Genomic DNA, 16,920 nt, shown 5'->3' with positions numbered 1-16,920 from the left:
CATCAAGCATATCTCAACAACAGCCGGCGACACTTCAAATCACCCACATCACACATACATAACCATAGAGAATTATGGTTCAAAAGAAGCAGTTAAATGCTCATAAATTACAAACACATTGTGAAAAACAAAGGCCAGTAAAGTATTCACATGCAAACATCCTGAATTATTCATGCCACAAAGCTTTTACCGTCGCAAAACAGTCAAACTCTGGTAGTGTAAATCGCTGACTTTGTGCATGCCGTACTTTTGTGCTTGTTCAACATGTGGTTCCCGAGAAATTAACTGCTCAAGTGCCAACACTACTAAAACGTTGTCCTTCACTTGAACAATGACGTACATGTGCATTTGTTTAGTATTTGATTAATTTCTCTCTCCTTCAATTTAAAGTGGGCGACTTCAAACGTGGGCTTCCATTGTTGCTGCGAGTGAGCTCGGCTGAAGAGGCAACAGTTAATTTCTTTCTTTTCTTTTAACAATCTATTCTGATTGTTTCAACAGGTCTGCAAGAGCCAGAGCCCTTCCAGTTTCTCTTTAAGGAGCCCCTGTAAATAAAATAAAATGCCTATATTCCTTCATGTCTACCAAAGACACAAAAGGACCTGGAAAAATGCCTGGCATTAATTGTATTCAAATTCACTAAAAATCTCTATTTACACAGATAATTACAGAATCAAATATTCACATTGGAGGTATTATTCTTCCATCGGAACGATGAAATCCATTGTGATTTCATTGTCTTTGAATGCACACACAATACCGTTGGCATAACGCATCCCTTGCGCTTCCGTTGGTGTTAGACCTGTACACTGTTTGTTATTTTGGTAAGACAGTAAACGCTGGCAGCTCTCACTCACAGGTCCAGGTGAAAACTCTGCCCCAGGCATCGCCTGTCAACAGAGTGGCATGAGTCCTGCACAAGAAAAGAGCAATTTTGTTGTTAATGATGCAGTAATCTACACATCATGCATGTAGCCTTAAGAAAAGTTTGAAAAGATGTCAAATTCAGTTGAGATTTAGTTGAAATGAAGTGTAATATATTCGTATGATAATACTTGAAAAAAAGGATAAATAAGTAAATTATCATATTTGATAAAGTCTAAAGCAGGGGTCGGCAACCCGCGGCTCCAGAGCCGCATGCGGCTCTTTAGCGCCGCCCTAGTGGCTCCCTGGAGCTTTTTCAAAAATGTTTGACCTTTTTTTTCCTTTTTTTCTTATTTTTTTTCCTCTTTTTTTTAAACTTTTTTCTCTTTTTTTATTTATTTTTTCTCTTTTTCTTCTTTTTTTCCTTCTTTTCTCTTTTTTTCTTCCCTTTTCCTTTCCTTTTAAATCTCAACACTTCGACTTTTTTCTCGACATTTTGACTTTTTTCATGAAATTTTGACTATTTCCTCGACATTTTGACTTTTTTCTCGAAATTGTACTTCAACATTAATCTCGACATTTCAACTTTTTTTTCTCAAAATTTCGACTTTTTCTCGAAGTGCATAATGAAAAAAAAATCTTCCCCCAGTTATAACTAATATAGAAACATGCAGCATTTGTTGCCTTCATTCTAAGGCTTATACAAGACTTTTCATGTTTTGCGGCTCCAGACGTATTTGTTTTTTGTGTTTTTGGTCCAATATGGCTCTTTCAACATTTTGGGTTGCCGACCCCTGGTCTAAAGCAATTAAATATAAATTAACCTCCATTTCTCTTTGCTTCAAGTGGGTGCATGATATTTGGTTTACCTGGACATTGCCAACGCTGTGATGGCTGGACTGTTTTTGTAGCGGCGCTGCGACGCAGCCTGACCTCTGTTCAGCTCTTGACACAACATCAGACGCCTCTTCCAGCCTTTAACCTGGCATGAGCTGCCCACTGTGGATATACCATGACAATACATCTGTTTACCATTAAATAACACGGAAGTCCGTAACCGCGGCGTCAGGTGTGAAGCCCTGACGCAACGGTCCTAAAAAAGTAATGAACTTATACATTACTGCAGTGTCCATCTGCAGTCAGCAGGCTGTAAAAGGCAGAAAAATCCCTCAAATATAAACGCTTCAGGGTTACGTAAAGACTTGTCTCGATGTAATTGGAAAGCATAATACTCCTATGAGGTGACGCGAGGCTGTAACCAATGTATGCCAAATTGGATCTGGGTATTATTGCTTTCTAAATTATACACACACACACATAAAAACATACACAAGCACACACACACACACACACATCAGCAAAACTCCTCATCAGTGTTTACTGCCTCTATGTTTAATAACTTTATAACAACATAATTCCTGCTAGCTCTAATGCTTGTGAGGGATAGGGTGGGCATTACAAGCCCTCTTCTGGAAACAAAGCTGTCTAGCTCTGAGATGAGCGGTTAAACATAATCTCACACTTAAGGATTTATCTAATTAGATAGCAGCATTGTTTTAACAATATAAACAAGGAAAGTGTCTTTTTGCGGAGTTACCTTTCAGTTCGTTTCAACGTTTTCTTACTGTCAGTCGCTCGTTTTCTGTGTTACAAATATATCACCCACATACATATCTTATCCTAGTGCCAGCAACATTACCGTCTCTCTCCGTTTGGTCGAGCCCTGGGGACACAGGTTCTTCTGGAGGGCCAGGTAATTGTGTTCTGGTGTACTCTGTCCTCCATATCTGTATGAAAGACACATAACGAGTAGCAAAATCACCGACATAATTCAACATAATAACAAGCACACTCACACACGCACAGGCGCGCACACGCTGCACACAATCGTTGCAATGATAAAGTAATGATAGCGATTGTGCGAGCGTGTTGTTCATGTGGGCACCCACTCCCAACGGAAGCACAATTTAGAGTTTGCAGCTTTGATTGCAGAGAGGCTGTATATGCTTATATTAACCTTGCGCAAAAACAGACAACACACACACACACAACTCATATGCTTTTATTAATACCTTCAATGGACGTTCAGGCTGGTACCTGTGAGGCTAATATCGAAGTAATGACTACCATAGTAGAATACTGTACAGTTCACTGTATAAAAACTATGCAAAACTCCCCAACTTATCTGTGCAAAGAGCTGCCATCAAATTACTGGATACCTGTGTACAAGGAACTCACCCGTACGATGCCATCTGCACAGCCTGTGACAATGACATTCCTGGCATCCCACTCGTGTCGCTGTGTGAAGCTGACACACAGGATGTCTGCCTGAGGCCCGCAGGAAGTATCAGTGCAGGTCAACAACTGGCCCTTCATGGTCCACAGGTAGAGCGACAGTCCTGCGCACGACACAATCTCCCCCTTGGACAGAGTAGCAAGGTGTTGACGCTCAAACGTATGGTTAGATAACGAACAAAACACACGTAGAGAGGAAATGTGTGCCAGCAAAAGAGGGAGTCCTCCCTTCCTGACACTGAACTGAGCAGCAGGGAAACAACATGACGGAGGACTCACCGTGAGTTCATTGATAGCCAAAGCTGAGATGCTGGTTGTGTGTCCTGCTAACTGGGTGATGTAGCTTAGCTCCTCCAAGTCCCACAGGATGCACGTGAGGTCACGGGAGCCACTAACTATCAAACTGTGGATTTCAGACGAAGCCAGGCACGTCACTGCATCTGTGTGACCGTACAACGGCTGTGAAGAACAGCAGAGCTGGTGTCAGAGTGGGTCTATATGCGTGCATGTGCATCAGAAGTATTTCCTCTTACAAACGTGCACACAAACCGACCTCTCTGAGCCTCATGTGAGAGAGTTTGTCCTTGCTGACAGCCACATCCCACACACACACTACGGAGCTGGTTCCTGCAGTGATGACCGTTGTCAGGTTGGGGCAAGTGGCGCACAATGTCTCGCCCCAGTCACAGGGACTCTCGCTCACTGCAAAGTTCTGGTGATGAACACAGAGTAGACCAATCATTTTATGTTGTGTTCCTTTTGTGATCGTCCACTTATCAGGTGCTTTTCATGCAAAAACAAAAACTAATGACTTGATTAATTAATTAACAGAACTAAACAGCATCTAAACGATTCGTTGTGTAATAGCAATCATTCATGAGCTGGTTGCAGTTACCATATAATTATGGCAGAATATTTGAAATTGGATTAAAAAGAAATAAAATATACACAAAGGGCCTGATTTACTAAAGGTTTGCGTGCGTAAAAACGTGTGCAAACTTGACATCACCCGCAAACCAATGTGCAAGCTGATCTACTAACAGCGTGCAAAGAGGACTGCGCCTCTCAAATGCGCAAAATAGCACACGCTGTTCATTTAGTACTTTTGCCCTGATGAATAATCAATATGGGGCGTACCCGCCAGAACGCGCTAAATACTGGGAGGGGAAAATGCAAATATGTTCATTTACCAAACGCAATGAGATTTACCAAGCCTGAAAGTTATTTCGGGGATTGTGATTGCGTCTGTATTTAATACGTTCGAAAGGAAGTTGCTAATCTGCCCAGCATTACGCACCGATGGCTGCTGTTATTGTGGCAAGGAGGCGACATCCAAAATCAAAGAATACGCAGAGAGAGAGAGTCTTTCGGACTCGTGTAAATTTGTTTGGAATGAATGAAAACCAGATAGTTGAAACATATCGACTATCTAGCGCTTCCATCTTGGAGCTGTTGAATGAGTTAAGGGCTAATTTGGAGCCGATCACAAGCAGGACTAACGCCATATCTGCCTTGCCGAAACTGCTCTCAACTCTCAACTCCTCGCATCAGGGTCATTCCAGCGCACTGTAGCCATTTCTGCTGGGCTCTCCCAAAGCAGTTTTTCAGGTGTGCTGTCCACTGTCCTCAACGCTCTGTTACGCAGGATGGACAGGCACATACGGTTCCCATCCACTCGGGACGCACTGAATGATGTCAAACACAGATTTTATGCAGTTGCTGGGTTTTATTTGAATGTTAAATCGAGTATTATTCAGCAAAAGGTTGCCACCGGAGTCACATTCATTTTTTTATTTGTGATAATGAATAAACCACGTGTTTTCATGGAGAAAAAAGTGTTTCTTATTGTGCGCCTATACCTTGTTCTGCATTTGGCTCTAGCGTGTCATAGCCCGGTATCCCAGTTATCTGCTCCTCGCAGAAGGTGAGCTGCACCTGCTGCTCAATGCTGGTTAGAGGCATCTCTTCCGCAGGCCCTCCACCTGTCTTGTTTGCCGAAGTTTTATTAAAGGCCACTTTTTCTTTAGTTCTTCGCCTTATATCTTGCCACCTTCTTTTAACCTCATCTGCCGTTCTTTTTGTCTTACCAACTGCATTTATTCTATCGCAGATTTTCTCCCATATTGCGTTTCTTTTGGTAATGTTTAAATTTCTTTGCTGTAGTTCATGAATGTGTTTATTTGCCTCTTCCACTAATATCTCTAACTCCAACTCGTCAAATTTCATTTTGCGCTTGCGACTATATCCTGCTTTCCATCCAGACTCCATGGCGCAAAGTTTGCGCCGCAAACCGTAAGACACGCAACACCTCATTTAAATACTGCTGTTTGCACCTGTTATCAATTGCGCACGCAATCTTAGTTGATCACGCGCAAAACACACAACAACAGCACGTGCAAACTTTTTCAGTGCACACGCAATTTAGTACACTTTATTTAGGATCTTAGTAAATCAGGCCCAAAGTGTGTGAAGCAAAAGGTGGTATTGGCAGCTTACAGAAAATTCTAAACAAATGATACGACCCTGGGAGTTATTTCAGGCAGGCAATCTCTGCAGGCGTGTCAGTCCTCCACCCCTGTATTTACTGTATGTGGAAGCCTGATAAACTACGCCTGAATGGAGCCTAAACGCCAAAGCCAAATATGTGTTACAATCAAAGTGTTTCAAACTTACTGCGTGAGTTGTCTGACTGAAATAACCAAGAAAGCTGTTGAACTAACTGAAAAATGTGTGATTAGCTGACCATAATGATTTGGTTGCAATCTTAATTGAACTGCACAGCATTCGCAAATTCTCAGTAATTAATTTGAGCTTCCACTATGAAAAATTACCATAGACGATTAATTCATTTTTCGTTCTTTTTATGCATTTTACAAACAGGGACTGTACTGATATGGGTTTGCGTTGTCTAAAACTGATTTACACAACTACATAGGAATGGGATGATAATCTTCGCTGACATAAAAAACTCTTCTACTGTACAATATATCCTCGTATAGATACCTTATCTGTGGCACAGTTTCCAAAGACACAGCTGTTGTCTGGGAAACCCCAGCTGAAGTAGCAGCCCAGCAGAGGTGACAAGAGGAGCCGGTTCCTCTCCAGGACCAACACTTCTTTTTCCAGACACATTATCTGACCCACTGGGCCTCTTGGCAGCTCTGTAGTAAGAAAGAACAGGGTGGTATAACAAACTTATACCATACAGTATATATACACACACATAAAGGTATGCTGTACAGTAAAAAAAGAAAAAAAGAAATAAATATATAAATATATATATATATATATATATATATTCAGAATCAGAATCAGAAAGGGGTTTATTGCCAAGTTTTCACACGAGGAATTTGTTATGGGGATTGGTGCAACACAATACAAATATAAAAACAAATATATAAGAGATAAAATAAAATAGAATGAAATGTATAAACAATAAAAAGTATAAACAGTAAAATAAAATGTAGACCAGAAATGTACAAAATGAGGTTTTAAAGTGCCGGGTGAGTCTGTACAAAAGTGACTTAGAAGTTCAAGTAGCCTCATAGTTGTATCAACATCTGCATCTGACTGTTATATTTAAAAAGTACATATTTGCCACTTAACATGTGTAACTTGAATTACACATATTTTTTTCTCTTAAAAATAAAATAGATTTTATTTTATTTTTCAAATGCTCTTATTTTATTTCTTTATATATATATATATATATATATATATATATATATATATATATATATATATATATATATATAAAAAAAAAGTGACCTAACTTTCCATTTTGTGTGCCTCAATAAACTTACCAGGCCAAATAAAGATAATGGCACTTCAAAAGCATCACATTAAAGAGTTTGGTATCTCAGTAAACTTGTAAAGAATTTCATTAAACTGACCAGAGAAAAAATTGGCAATTAAAACAGCTATTCCCTGGTTGCGAGAAACGAGGCTGGGTCCTGTGGGGACACCTGTATCCTAGACGGTATAAATCTGAGCATATGTGGGTGAGAAAATGTGAGCAAGGCCATAATTGTGGCTGTTATTGACCTATTTGTGCAGGAACAGGCAGAAATCATTACATCCTGCTGCCAGTTCTGCTTCTAAAATCCCCAGAAAGAAACTCTGTCTACACCAGACTTAATGTTCCTCCTCCTATTCATCTCTATCTGCTTATTGATCAGATCACACACTATAAGATTTAATATGAAATGTAATATGCAGGAATTTCTCCCTGAGCATTCACAGATTCATCTCCTCTCCCTCAGTGGGCCTGTAGGGATATTCAGATTATTAAGTAGGGCTCAGCCGAAGAGTCATCTCCATATTGTAAAGCTGTAGATAGCTTCTTCTACCTTTCTGTAGGATAAATTAATCTATGGACATTCTCACTGTGTTGCAATGATTCCCTTGAGTCCAGAGCACATCTTGTGTATAATAACAGACATCGAATGGTATGAAGTAAATTAAAAGGGGAACAACATAAAATAGCGCCAAACACACATGAACTCCAGTATACTCAGCAGAAAACGGTAATGTTTATGCATCGGTTTGGAAGGAAGGGAAAAAGAAAAGAAACATTTTGTTTGTGAGGGCAATAAAGATGATGGAATGGCCTTCTGTAAAAAAGCTTGGCTTACATCTGAAACGAGAAACAGTTCACCTCACTCTGTCAAATGTAGGAAAAAAACGAGCATTCACATTATGCTGATTGAAAAAAATCAAGGTGTAAAAACAAACATTGGAGGTATTTGGGTTTAGTTTTTTTCCTTCAATCAGACCAGAAAGTTTTCTGAGGGGAAGAAGAAGGCCTTTTGCTGTATTTAATTCTAATGATCTTTAATTTAACTTCATGCAATGAAACTAAATTGTTCATCAACCGAATGTTTTCTTTTATGATTAAGATAGAGATTTAGGGTGCAAGGTGTGCATAAGTTTGGAATATGGTGGAATATGAACTGATCCTCAAAAGCCTTAAAGGTAAAGATGGCCTTGTTCGTACACTTTCTATGCAAAAAGAGAAAACGGAAGCATCTCTAGGAACAGCCTACATATTAGTGATCTGTACCTCTGAATGGTTGTTCAGAAGTCTTCAATTTATCCAGTTTGAAAAAAAATGGAGTTGGACCGGCTGGTGACGACCCCTCTTTCTTGGAGCCGCTGCGAGGTGGATGGGGCTTGATGAACAGCTATCGGAAAGAAACACATTAATAGTGGAGGCTTATTTTCAAATACAATATGATGCTTGTAAATTGCGTGCAAGAAGTTAATGAGTTTTACCTGTTTGGGAACCTGTCCAAAGTTGCTGACATATCCCAAGATGGTGCTCTTGATGAGGGGATCCTTGGCATCTTGTCGGCCTCTTTGTGCATAGAAATAAGGATGGAATGTGTTGACAGTTTCTACAGCAGCCGGACCTTGCTGCCGGTATCCAAAGATTAGGTCGATCCAAAGGTGGAGGTGGGAATTGACATAGTCGCTTTCTAAGGCCTAACGAAACAAGAGCAGGAGTTGTTGCACAAACTCGTCTGGTAACATTACAAAACCACTAAATATGCATCGTACAGTCTTAAAACGCAGCGGTGGGATGCACTCATTACTATTATTATTGTGTGCCAAGACCATCACTCTTATTGTTAATAAGAGAGTAAGACGCACACACACACACACACACACACACACACACACACACACACACACACACACACACACACACACACACACACACACACACACACACACACACACACACACACACACACACACACACACACACACACACACACACAAAATAATAATCTACGATTGTACAGCCAATGAAATTATTCAGGCACAGAATGATTTCTTCCTAAAGTCAATTTAGAAATCCCGGCCAGGAGGAGGCTGAACAGCTGTTATGAGCATATCCTCATCCTGAAATTAAAGAATGATTTGTGTAGAATTAGCCAGAGATTGGTTTTGAAGAGTTAATATGAGAAAGTGGGCATTATGACCAGGTATATCCTCACTATAATGAACCCATCCTGAAAGAAGAGGATGCTAAAACCACAACAACAACAATAATAAAACCTTATAACAAGGATATATTGTCCTGAGTTAATTTGTCGGTGGAAGGGGAAAAAAAACAATCTTCTAAAATCACAAATTTTATGAGAATGGCAGGAATATGAGCAGTTCAGTAGATTACAGAGTGATAACCATCATAGATGCCTTAGGAAAGGAAAAAGAGAGGTCATGCTAAAGAAATCAGACCAACATAGACCCACAATAACCACACAAGGAAGAGAAGAAGGAGCTGACAAAAGCACAGAGAGCATATTCAACCCATTAAATACTGGCAGAAATAATAGCATTGTAAAAAAGAGAAAGTCTTATGCCTGCAAGAACCATGCTAAATAGACTTGTTGTCCTTCAGTGTCTGTCATCTAAACCGCAGATTTGTACAGTTCATGGACTTTCTTGATAAGAAAAAGAATTATATTTGAAAACAAAAAAAAGACTGAACGAATGTCAGCGTCCTGCTATCAATGACATCTGTCTTGTACTCTATAGGAGGAAGAATGAGGGCAAAGCAACCAACACTGCAGCGCTGTCTCCATGCCCTACATACTGGGGACATTTAGAGGCTGCAAACAGGGCATCTTCTATCTACATATATCAGAGTATTGACAAACACTATAAGGTTTTATGGGGAAACTTTGTCTAGTAAAGGCTTGAAAGGCCCACTGAGGTCCGTCATCACTGACCTCGCGATGGATCCTAATGAACTCCTGGGGGTCTCCTTTAGCCCACGGAGGCAGCTCCACGTCTCCCAGAGCAGTACCGTCCTCCATAAGACCTAAAGAGATATGGATATATTACATTACTCTGCGTAAACTTGATAGCAAACTGCGCAAAAGATATGCCGTGGACTGAAAAGAAAAAAAAGGAAAATTATTGTGTTTGAGGAAGCGTATTGTTGATTCAGATTTACAGCTGAGCAACCACATGGCAAAAATTAACGTGCAACTTTGCAGGAATGTCTTTGATGAGAGGCTCCTTCTCTTGCCATTTGTATGTTTCAAAAACATACGCACAAGAATACATGTTCATGAAAAAGCAATAAATAATATAACTAAAAAGAGATGTTAGCGGATGGAGGAAATGCAAGTGGCTTTGCAAGTCTTTTATGAGGAGGAAAATGAATTAAACATGTTTTTAAGGGCACACAGATCAACAGTGTCTTTTCATGGTTCATTCCCACCCGAGTGTGTTTGGCTCCTATTGTTTGGAAACATTTTCTCATATAACTGAAATACTTCAGGCTTTCGGGAAACATCTCAGGCGAGAAATAAGCCGTGCAGTGGGTGGACGTCTCTTCATTTAAATCAACTATTGTTAGTTTTGTCAGGAGTTTCCTGAAGTGGTGAGTCTGTGCGGGGCGCTCTTTGATTCCAGCTTCCCAGACAGACAAAAATGGGAGGACACGTGCGCACACACGCACGCAACACACACACACAATCATCATCAAAAGAAAAAACAAATGTAAACATTTGTTTCTGTTTATCAGAAATTCAGTGCAAGACTGGATCAGCCAGAAAGATCATACTCCCTATTTCTTACATTCCAGTCTTTCTAAAAAAACATCCAGTGGATACACTTATTAGTTGTGGACTTCAATAAGCTGCTTGATTGTGGTTTTTATAACTAACTAAAGACAGAAAGGGTTAGTAGGTATAAAGCATGAATGAATGACTAAACAAATGCATTCAATTCATCTGTAACATATGACGGAGTATTAGGGCCAAACTAAGACAAAAAAAAAAAAAAAATTACGAAAATAAAGTCATAATAATATGAGAATAAAGTCGTAAAATTACCAGAATAAAGTCATAATGTTGTGAGATTAAAGTCGTAATATTACGAGAATAAAGTCGTAATATTACGAGAATAAAGTCGTAATATTACGAGAATAAAGTCGTAATATTACGAGAATAAAGTCGTAATATTAAATATATTATAAATATATAAATATAACTTCACAAGATGCTCAATATTCCTCATTTTAACACAGGGAGAAGATGCTCTTCCTGTTAGAGTTCTCATAAATTACCACTTTATTCTCGTAATATTACGACTTTATTCTCATAAATTAACACTTTATTCTCATAAATTACCACTTTATTCTTGTGTTACGACTTTATTCTCGTAATGTTACGACTTTTTTCTCGTAATATTACGACTTTATTCTTGTAAAATTACGTATTTATTCTCATAATATTACGACTTTATTCTATTATGACTTTATTCTCGTAATTTTACGACTTTATTCTCATAATATTACGACTTTATTCTATTATGACTTTATTCTCGTAATTTTACGACTTTATTCTCATTATATTATGACTTAATTTCCAATTTTCTTTTGTCTTAGTTTGGCCCTAATACTCCGTCGTAGTAACTAACTGAACGTCCTTACTTTCTTTGTAAAGCCTTTTGAGATTGCATTGATCTTGAATTTGTGATTTGAGTTGTTCTGCGGTCAAAGGAGTGAAACACTGGTGAAAGGTGGCTACCCTGTAGCTGGCAGACGGGTGCGCCAGGCACAGATGCCAAGCAGGTGGTTCCACCTCCCTGTGCTAAATATTGATTTCTGACTCTGAGTACTTTTTGTGTGATTTATAGGCAACAATGAAAATATAGAGTACTACTACTACTATAGTTTTACTTTCAGTAAATAATCTAGATACACAGCAGGGTTTTGTGGCTGACCCAGATGGATGTTGTTGGAGTTGAGCAGGAAGTCGGGCAGGTAGAAGAACTCCGGGGTCAGCTCCCTGACGTCTCCCATGTTGTCCCTGGAGGCTGACTCCCACTCTTTCTTTATGCTGTAAAACATCCGTTCTGCGATATCAAGCCCTCCCTGTGGACACACCAGAAACAACACTATCAGACCTGCAGCATACCAAACTTTGCATCGGCCATGTTAATAGAGTATCTGCTTGATTCGGTGCAATGAGCCATATTTTACATTGTTCAGTTATGTAAGCATGGAATATGTGCAGCTATTAGAAAGGAGCTCTTCTAAAAAAAACATAATTTTGATGGAAATCTCATGAGAGAGAATGTAATTTAGAGTAAAACAATTACCTCAATGAATGAAAATAGCATATACAGTGGTAAACTTGGTTAGAGATGTAAATTCAGTTACAGATATTACTACACACACGTTATGTGTTTCAGAAGACAAAAAGCCCTCCCAATTCACCAGATGAACATCTTTATTACTTTATTCTGACTATCAAATATGCATGCCTTTTCATTATAATCAGCTGGTTGCTGTATTGTAAATTATAACAGCTGAGGCTATTTGTATTGGCTTCTTTCAGATACTTTCTGTAATTATTTGCATATATATTAAAACCTCCCTACAATCTACTTTCATACCAAAAACAGCATGTGGAAGCCTTGAAAATAGTTCATATTAGATTCATATTATTAGTGAGATTATGTCTGAAAATAATAATAGGAAAAAAAAAGATGAATGCCAATGAGAAACAGGGGCTGGTTCTGCAGGAGGGTGTGCGAGTTAGTGAATACGGACTACAAAACAAACTTTCTTTACATCTTGAGATAAAATAACGTAAAAAAAAAAATGCAGTACATGATCTATTGTTCTTTATATCTTTTCATTCAATCTTAATTTATATCGGTTTACTTAACTTCTGTTAGAGGCAGTTTATTCAGTTTCCTTATGTCATCAAGAAACTTGACGCATTCATCTTCCTGGCTCTAAAGTTGTTGACGCCCAAGTACGAAATGTTTTGTTTCATTATGATGTCAAGTTACGCAGCCTAATTGGCAGGTGCATGTCTGTTTAATGGAACATGTCTGCTTGGTAGTAGATCACTTAGACATCAGGTGGGGTCACACTGACACATTCATTCATCACTCTATCCATGCAGATATAAGTCAGTGGCAAGTTAACATGACTGGGAAGTAGGGATGGGCGGTATGGACAAAAAAATGTATCACGATAATTTCTGGCATTTAACCCAATAAAGATAAAACAAATACCAATACAAAAAGTGTCATCAACGGGAATATTTCTTTCTTTCTTTCTTTCTTTCTTTCTTTCTTTCTTTCTTTCTTTCTTTCTTTCTTTCTTTCTTTCTTTCTTTCAGGCTCATTTCTTTCTTTCTTTCTTTCTTTCTTTCTTTCTTTCTTTCTTTCTTTCTTTCTTTCTTTCTTTCTTTCAGACTCATTTCTTTCTTCCCTCTTTCTTTCATGCTCATTTCTTTCTTTCTTTCTTTCTTTCTTTCTTTCTTTCTTTCTTTCTTTCTTTCTTTCTTTCTTTCTTTCTTTCTTTCTTTCTTTCTTTCTTTCTTTCTTTCTTCCCTCTTTCTTTCATGCTCATTTCTTTCTTTCTTTCTTTCTTTCTTTCTTTCTTTCTTTCTTTCTTTCTTTCTTTCTTTCTTCTTTCTTTCTTTCATGCTCATTTCTTTCTTTCTTTCTTTCATGCTCATTTCTTTCTTTCTTTCTTTCATGCTCCTTTCTTTCTTTCTTTCATGCTCCTTTCTTTCTTTCTTTCTTTCTTTCTTTCTTTCTTTCTTTCTTTCTTTCTTTCTTTCTTTCTTTCTTTCTTTCTTTCATGCTCATTTCTTTCATGCTCATTTCTTTCTTTCTTTCTTTCTTTCATGCTCATTTCTTTCATGCTCCTTTCTTTCTTTCTTTCTTTCTTTCATGCTCATTTCTTTCTTTCTTTCTTTCTTTCTTTCTTTCTTTCTTTCTTTCTTTCTTTCTTTCTTTCTTTCTTTCAGGCTCATTTTTTTCTTTCAGGCTCATTTCTTTCTTTCTTTCTTTCTTGTTCATTTCTTTCTTCTTTCTTTCAGGCTCATTTCTTTCTTTCTTTCTTTCTTTCATGCTCATTTCTTTCTTTCTTTCTTTCTTTCTTTCTTTCTTTCTTTCTTTCTTTCATGCTCATTTCTTTCTTTCTTTCTTTCTTTCTTTCTTTCTTTCTTTCTTTCTTTCTTTCTTTCTTTCTTTCTTTCTTTCTTTCTTTCTTTCTTTCTTTCTTTCTTTCTTTCTTTCTTTCTTTCTTTCTTTCTTTCTTTCTTTCTTTCTTTCTTTCTTTCTTTCTTTCTTTCTTTCAGGCTCATTTCCTCAATTTATCGTTTTTATCATGAGATGACAAATTCTTACCGTGGGGATTTTTTTTGACGGTTTATCGCGGATGGTAAAATATCGCCCATTCCTAGTGGCAAGTTAACATGACTGGGAAGCTACTCTGTTATCTTATGCCAGTTTACAAATGTTATATACTAGTGTTTTTTCTTCATGTTCCCTTGTGTCAGTGGTCTCACCTGCAGCGTCTGGAAAGTGTGTGAAAACGGCTCCATCCTGACAAGGTAGGAAGCCACAATGATGGCAGAGGAGTAGTGGGTACAGTAGTGGCATCGTGCTGACAAGTCTGTTACAGAGGGGAAAAACTATGTTAGGACAAACAATGAAGTGATTTTGTGAATTGAAAAGATGAGAAGAACAGAAACTAAAAGGAGATACCTTCACCCTCGTTGTTCTCCAGCTCGTCATATCTCTGAATAAACATCTGTTTCCTTCTCTCCGTTTGAGCTCCCATTGGCTTTGACAAATCGCGGAACGTTGCAACATTTGTCAGATCAAGCATCTGTCAAGGACAGGAACACATCTTTTGATTTGATTTGATCTTTATTCATCTTGAACAAAACAATAAAAAAAAACACACCATGCATCAACAACAATAATAAAGCACAACCAGTTTTGTTCAAGAAGGGACAGGAAGAAGCAAATGCTTATCTAGTCCGGCCCCTTCTTGCAATATAAGAATATCCGATAGATAAAAGAATAATAGTAGCAATAACAATAATAATACTAATAACAACAATAATACGTATATACAGTATATACCCTTCTTCTTGACATATAAAAGTATATCAATATAAAAGTAATTAAAAGACAAGTGAGTCAATAATAAAAGTAGCTAAAACAAAAGGCATCAAGCACAGTAGAGAAGAAAAAAAAGTCAATGAAAAAAACAATCACCATAATAAAAGTAGCTAAAAAGAAAGAAAAGCATCATGCACAGAAGAAAAAAAAACAATGAAAAAAAAATAAAATAAAAAATCATGGTCATTATAACATCAAATGTTGGTAGTTCAGTATGAGATTCTGCTTATAGCAGCGTTTGAATAGCCTGATGTTCTTGCAGACCTTCACACTTTCATTTTCAAGATTGTTCCAGAGTGTTATACCATACACTGAAATGCACATCTTTTTCAATGTAGTACATTGTAGTAGATCAGACCTTTCTAACACTTAAGAAAATATGCATTTCAAGACGAATATGTCGTGTGTGAGCGTCTACCTCTGAGTGATAGTCAGCAAGAACCCAGGGGAAAACTGGATACTGCATCAAGTCATTGTATGTCCTTCCAGCGATGGTGTTCAGATGCATCAAATACTCAAAGTTACTCATCTCCCCTTTCTAGAGGACAGAAAAGAAAAGTGTAAAACTCAAAACACAGTAATATTTAGAATATTAGATTATAATCATTTCAATTCACCATAACTGATGTTTAAGGAAGGATTCAACTGAATAAAAACAAAAAACGTTTGATAAAATGTGTTTATAGCATTACCTGCCATTTAATAAGCGCTGTCTTTTCAATCACAGGAGTCTTTCTGAAGCAGAAAAACAGCAAATTCCTTTGAATTAGCAACCGAGGCTGAACACTGCCCACCAACACAAAGTTTCTTTGCTTGTGCTGTTGCCTGGCAACCAGAGTTTAAAAGTAACACAGCCCAAAGATCCCAAGCAGCAGATTGGACGTGAGAGCCGGGAAACTGTGTGTACGCAGCTGTAGGAGCAGTTACGGGACTGAGGTGAGCGATAATATGTAGAAAAAATAGGAAGTAAGGATGTGGAGGACTGGAGCTCTCAGAGCTGTGAGTTACTTGTCTTTAAGTTGCTAAAGAATGTAAGATATTTGAATGGTCTATATAAACAAATGTACAGTTGGTGTAATGAAAGAGAGAACACATTTTTTTTTCCTCTGGTGATGTCCTGAAAGGCCAAACAGTGGTTAAAGATTACACATGTAACAGGAAAAACACCTTTCTGTAAACAGTTCCTCCTTCACAGCAGACTAAAGAATAATTTACCATCAAATCCAGCATTACCTGTTTTTCTTCTTTTTTTTCATATTTTTGGGATCACATTTTCAAAGACTCTTAAACAGAAATGTTTTAATAAAAATTCAGTCAAAAAGAGGATAACTATAATTTACTTACTTGTTATTTCTAATGTTTATTTTTATTTTTATTTATTTATTTTATTTTTTTATTTATTTGTATGTTTTTATTTACTTATTTTTTTAACTTTATTGTCTTTATTTTTATCTCTGAATGGTACAATAATTTAGTTGTAGGGATGGGGCTCCGTTGGAGCAAGACATGTGGGGGTTATAGGTGCTTATCATATTTACTATGTTAATTTTAATTATCTTGTATGTATGTAATTATTCTGTGAAATTTGAAAAAAAAAACAATAAAAAGACCTTTGGATAAGAAAAAAAAAAAAAGAGGATAACAAAAATGAAAGTTGCTCCTCAAACTAGTGGTTGCAAAAACTGCTCAATCAAAAAAAAACAAGGGAAAAAAGAAGCTTCTTTTTTTCTGTTTATACAAAACATGCAAAATTACAACACTTGAGGACATTTCATTACTTGAGAAGCACTGATCCAAACATGT

General features: G+C 37.6%; 1 protein-coding gene across 2 annotated transcripts in view; it reads right to left on the bottom strand.

Moving 5' to 3' along the window:
• Window positions 1–16,920, bottom strand: part of wdfy4 (WDFY family member 4) — a 54,998-nt gene that overhangs the window by 1,068 nt on the left and 37,010 nt on the right. The window contains exons 50-64 of one of the 2 annotated variants that reach the window (XM_061745871.1): window positions 15,810–15,852; window positions 15,536–15,655; window positions 14,695–14,818; window positions 14,496–14,602; window positions 11,905–12,055; window positions 9,900–9,991; window positions 8,434–8,643; window positions 8,222–8,342; window positions 6,163–6,320; window positions 3,713–3,871; window positions 3,439–3,618; window positions 3,103–3,285; window positions 2,564–2,651; window positions 1,734–1,863; window positions 858–913 (exon numbers count right to left, since the gene is read on the bottom strand). In XM_061745871.1, coding sequence (XP_061601855.1) covers window positions 858–913; window positions 1,734–1,863; window positions 2,564–2,651; window positions 3,103–3,285; window positions 3,439–3,618; window positions 3,713–3,871; window positions 6,163–6,320; window positions 8,222–8,342; window positions 8,434–8,643; window positions 9,900–9,991; window positions 11,905–12,055; window positions 14,496–14,602; window positions 14,695–14,818; window positions 15,536–15,655; window positions 15,810–15,852 — 1,922 coding nt within the window. Of the gene's footprint in view, window positions 1–857; window positions 914–1,733; window positions 1,864–2,563; window positions 2,652–3,102; window positions 3,286–3,438; window positions 3,619–3,712; window positions 3,872–6,162; window positions 6,321–8,221; window positions 8,343–8,433; window positions 8,644–9,899; window positions 9,992–11,904; window positions 12,056–14,495; window positions 14,603–14,694; window positions 14,819–15,535; window positions 15,656–15,809; window positions 15,853–16,920 lie in introns of those variants that run through there. The other variant, XM_061745872.1, reaches the window with a different exon arrangement.

The sequence above is a fragment of the Cololabis saira genome, chromosome 17 (assembly GCF_033807715.1).
Source record: "Cololabis saira isolate AMF1-May2022 chromosome 17, fColSai1.1, whole genome shotgun sequence".
NCBI lineage: Eukaryota > Metazoa > Chordata > Actinopteri > Beloniformes > Belonidae > Cololabis > Cololabis saira.
This window is presented reverse-complemented; position numbering and strand designations above follow the sequence as displayed.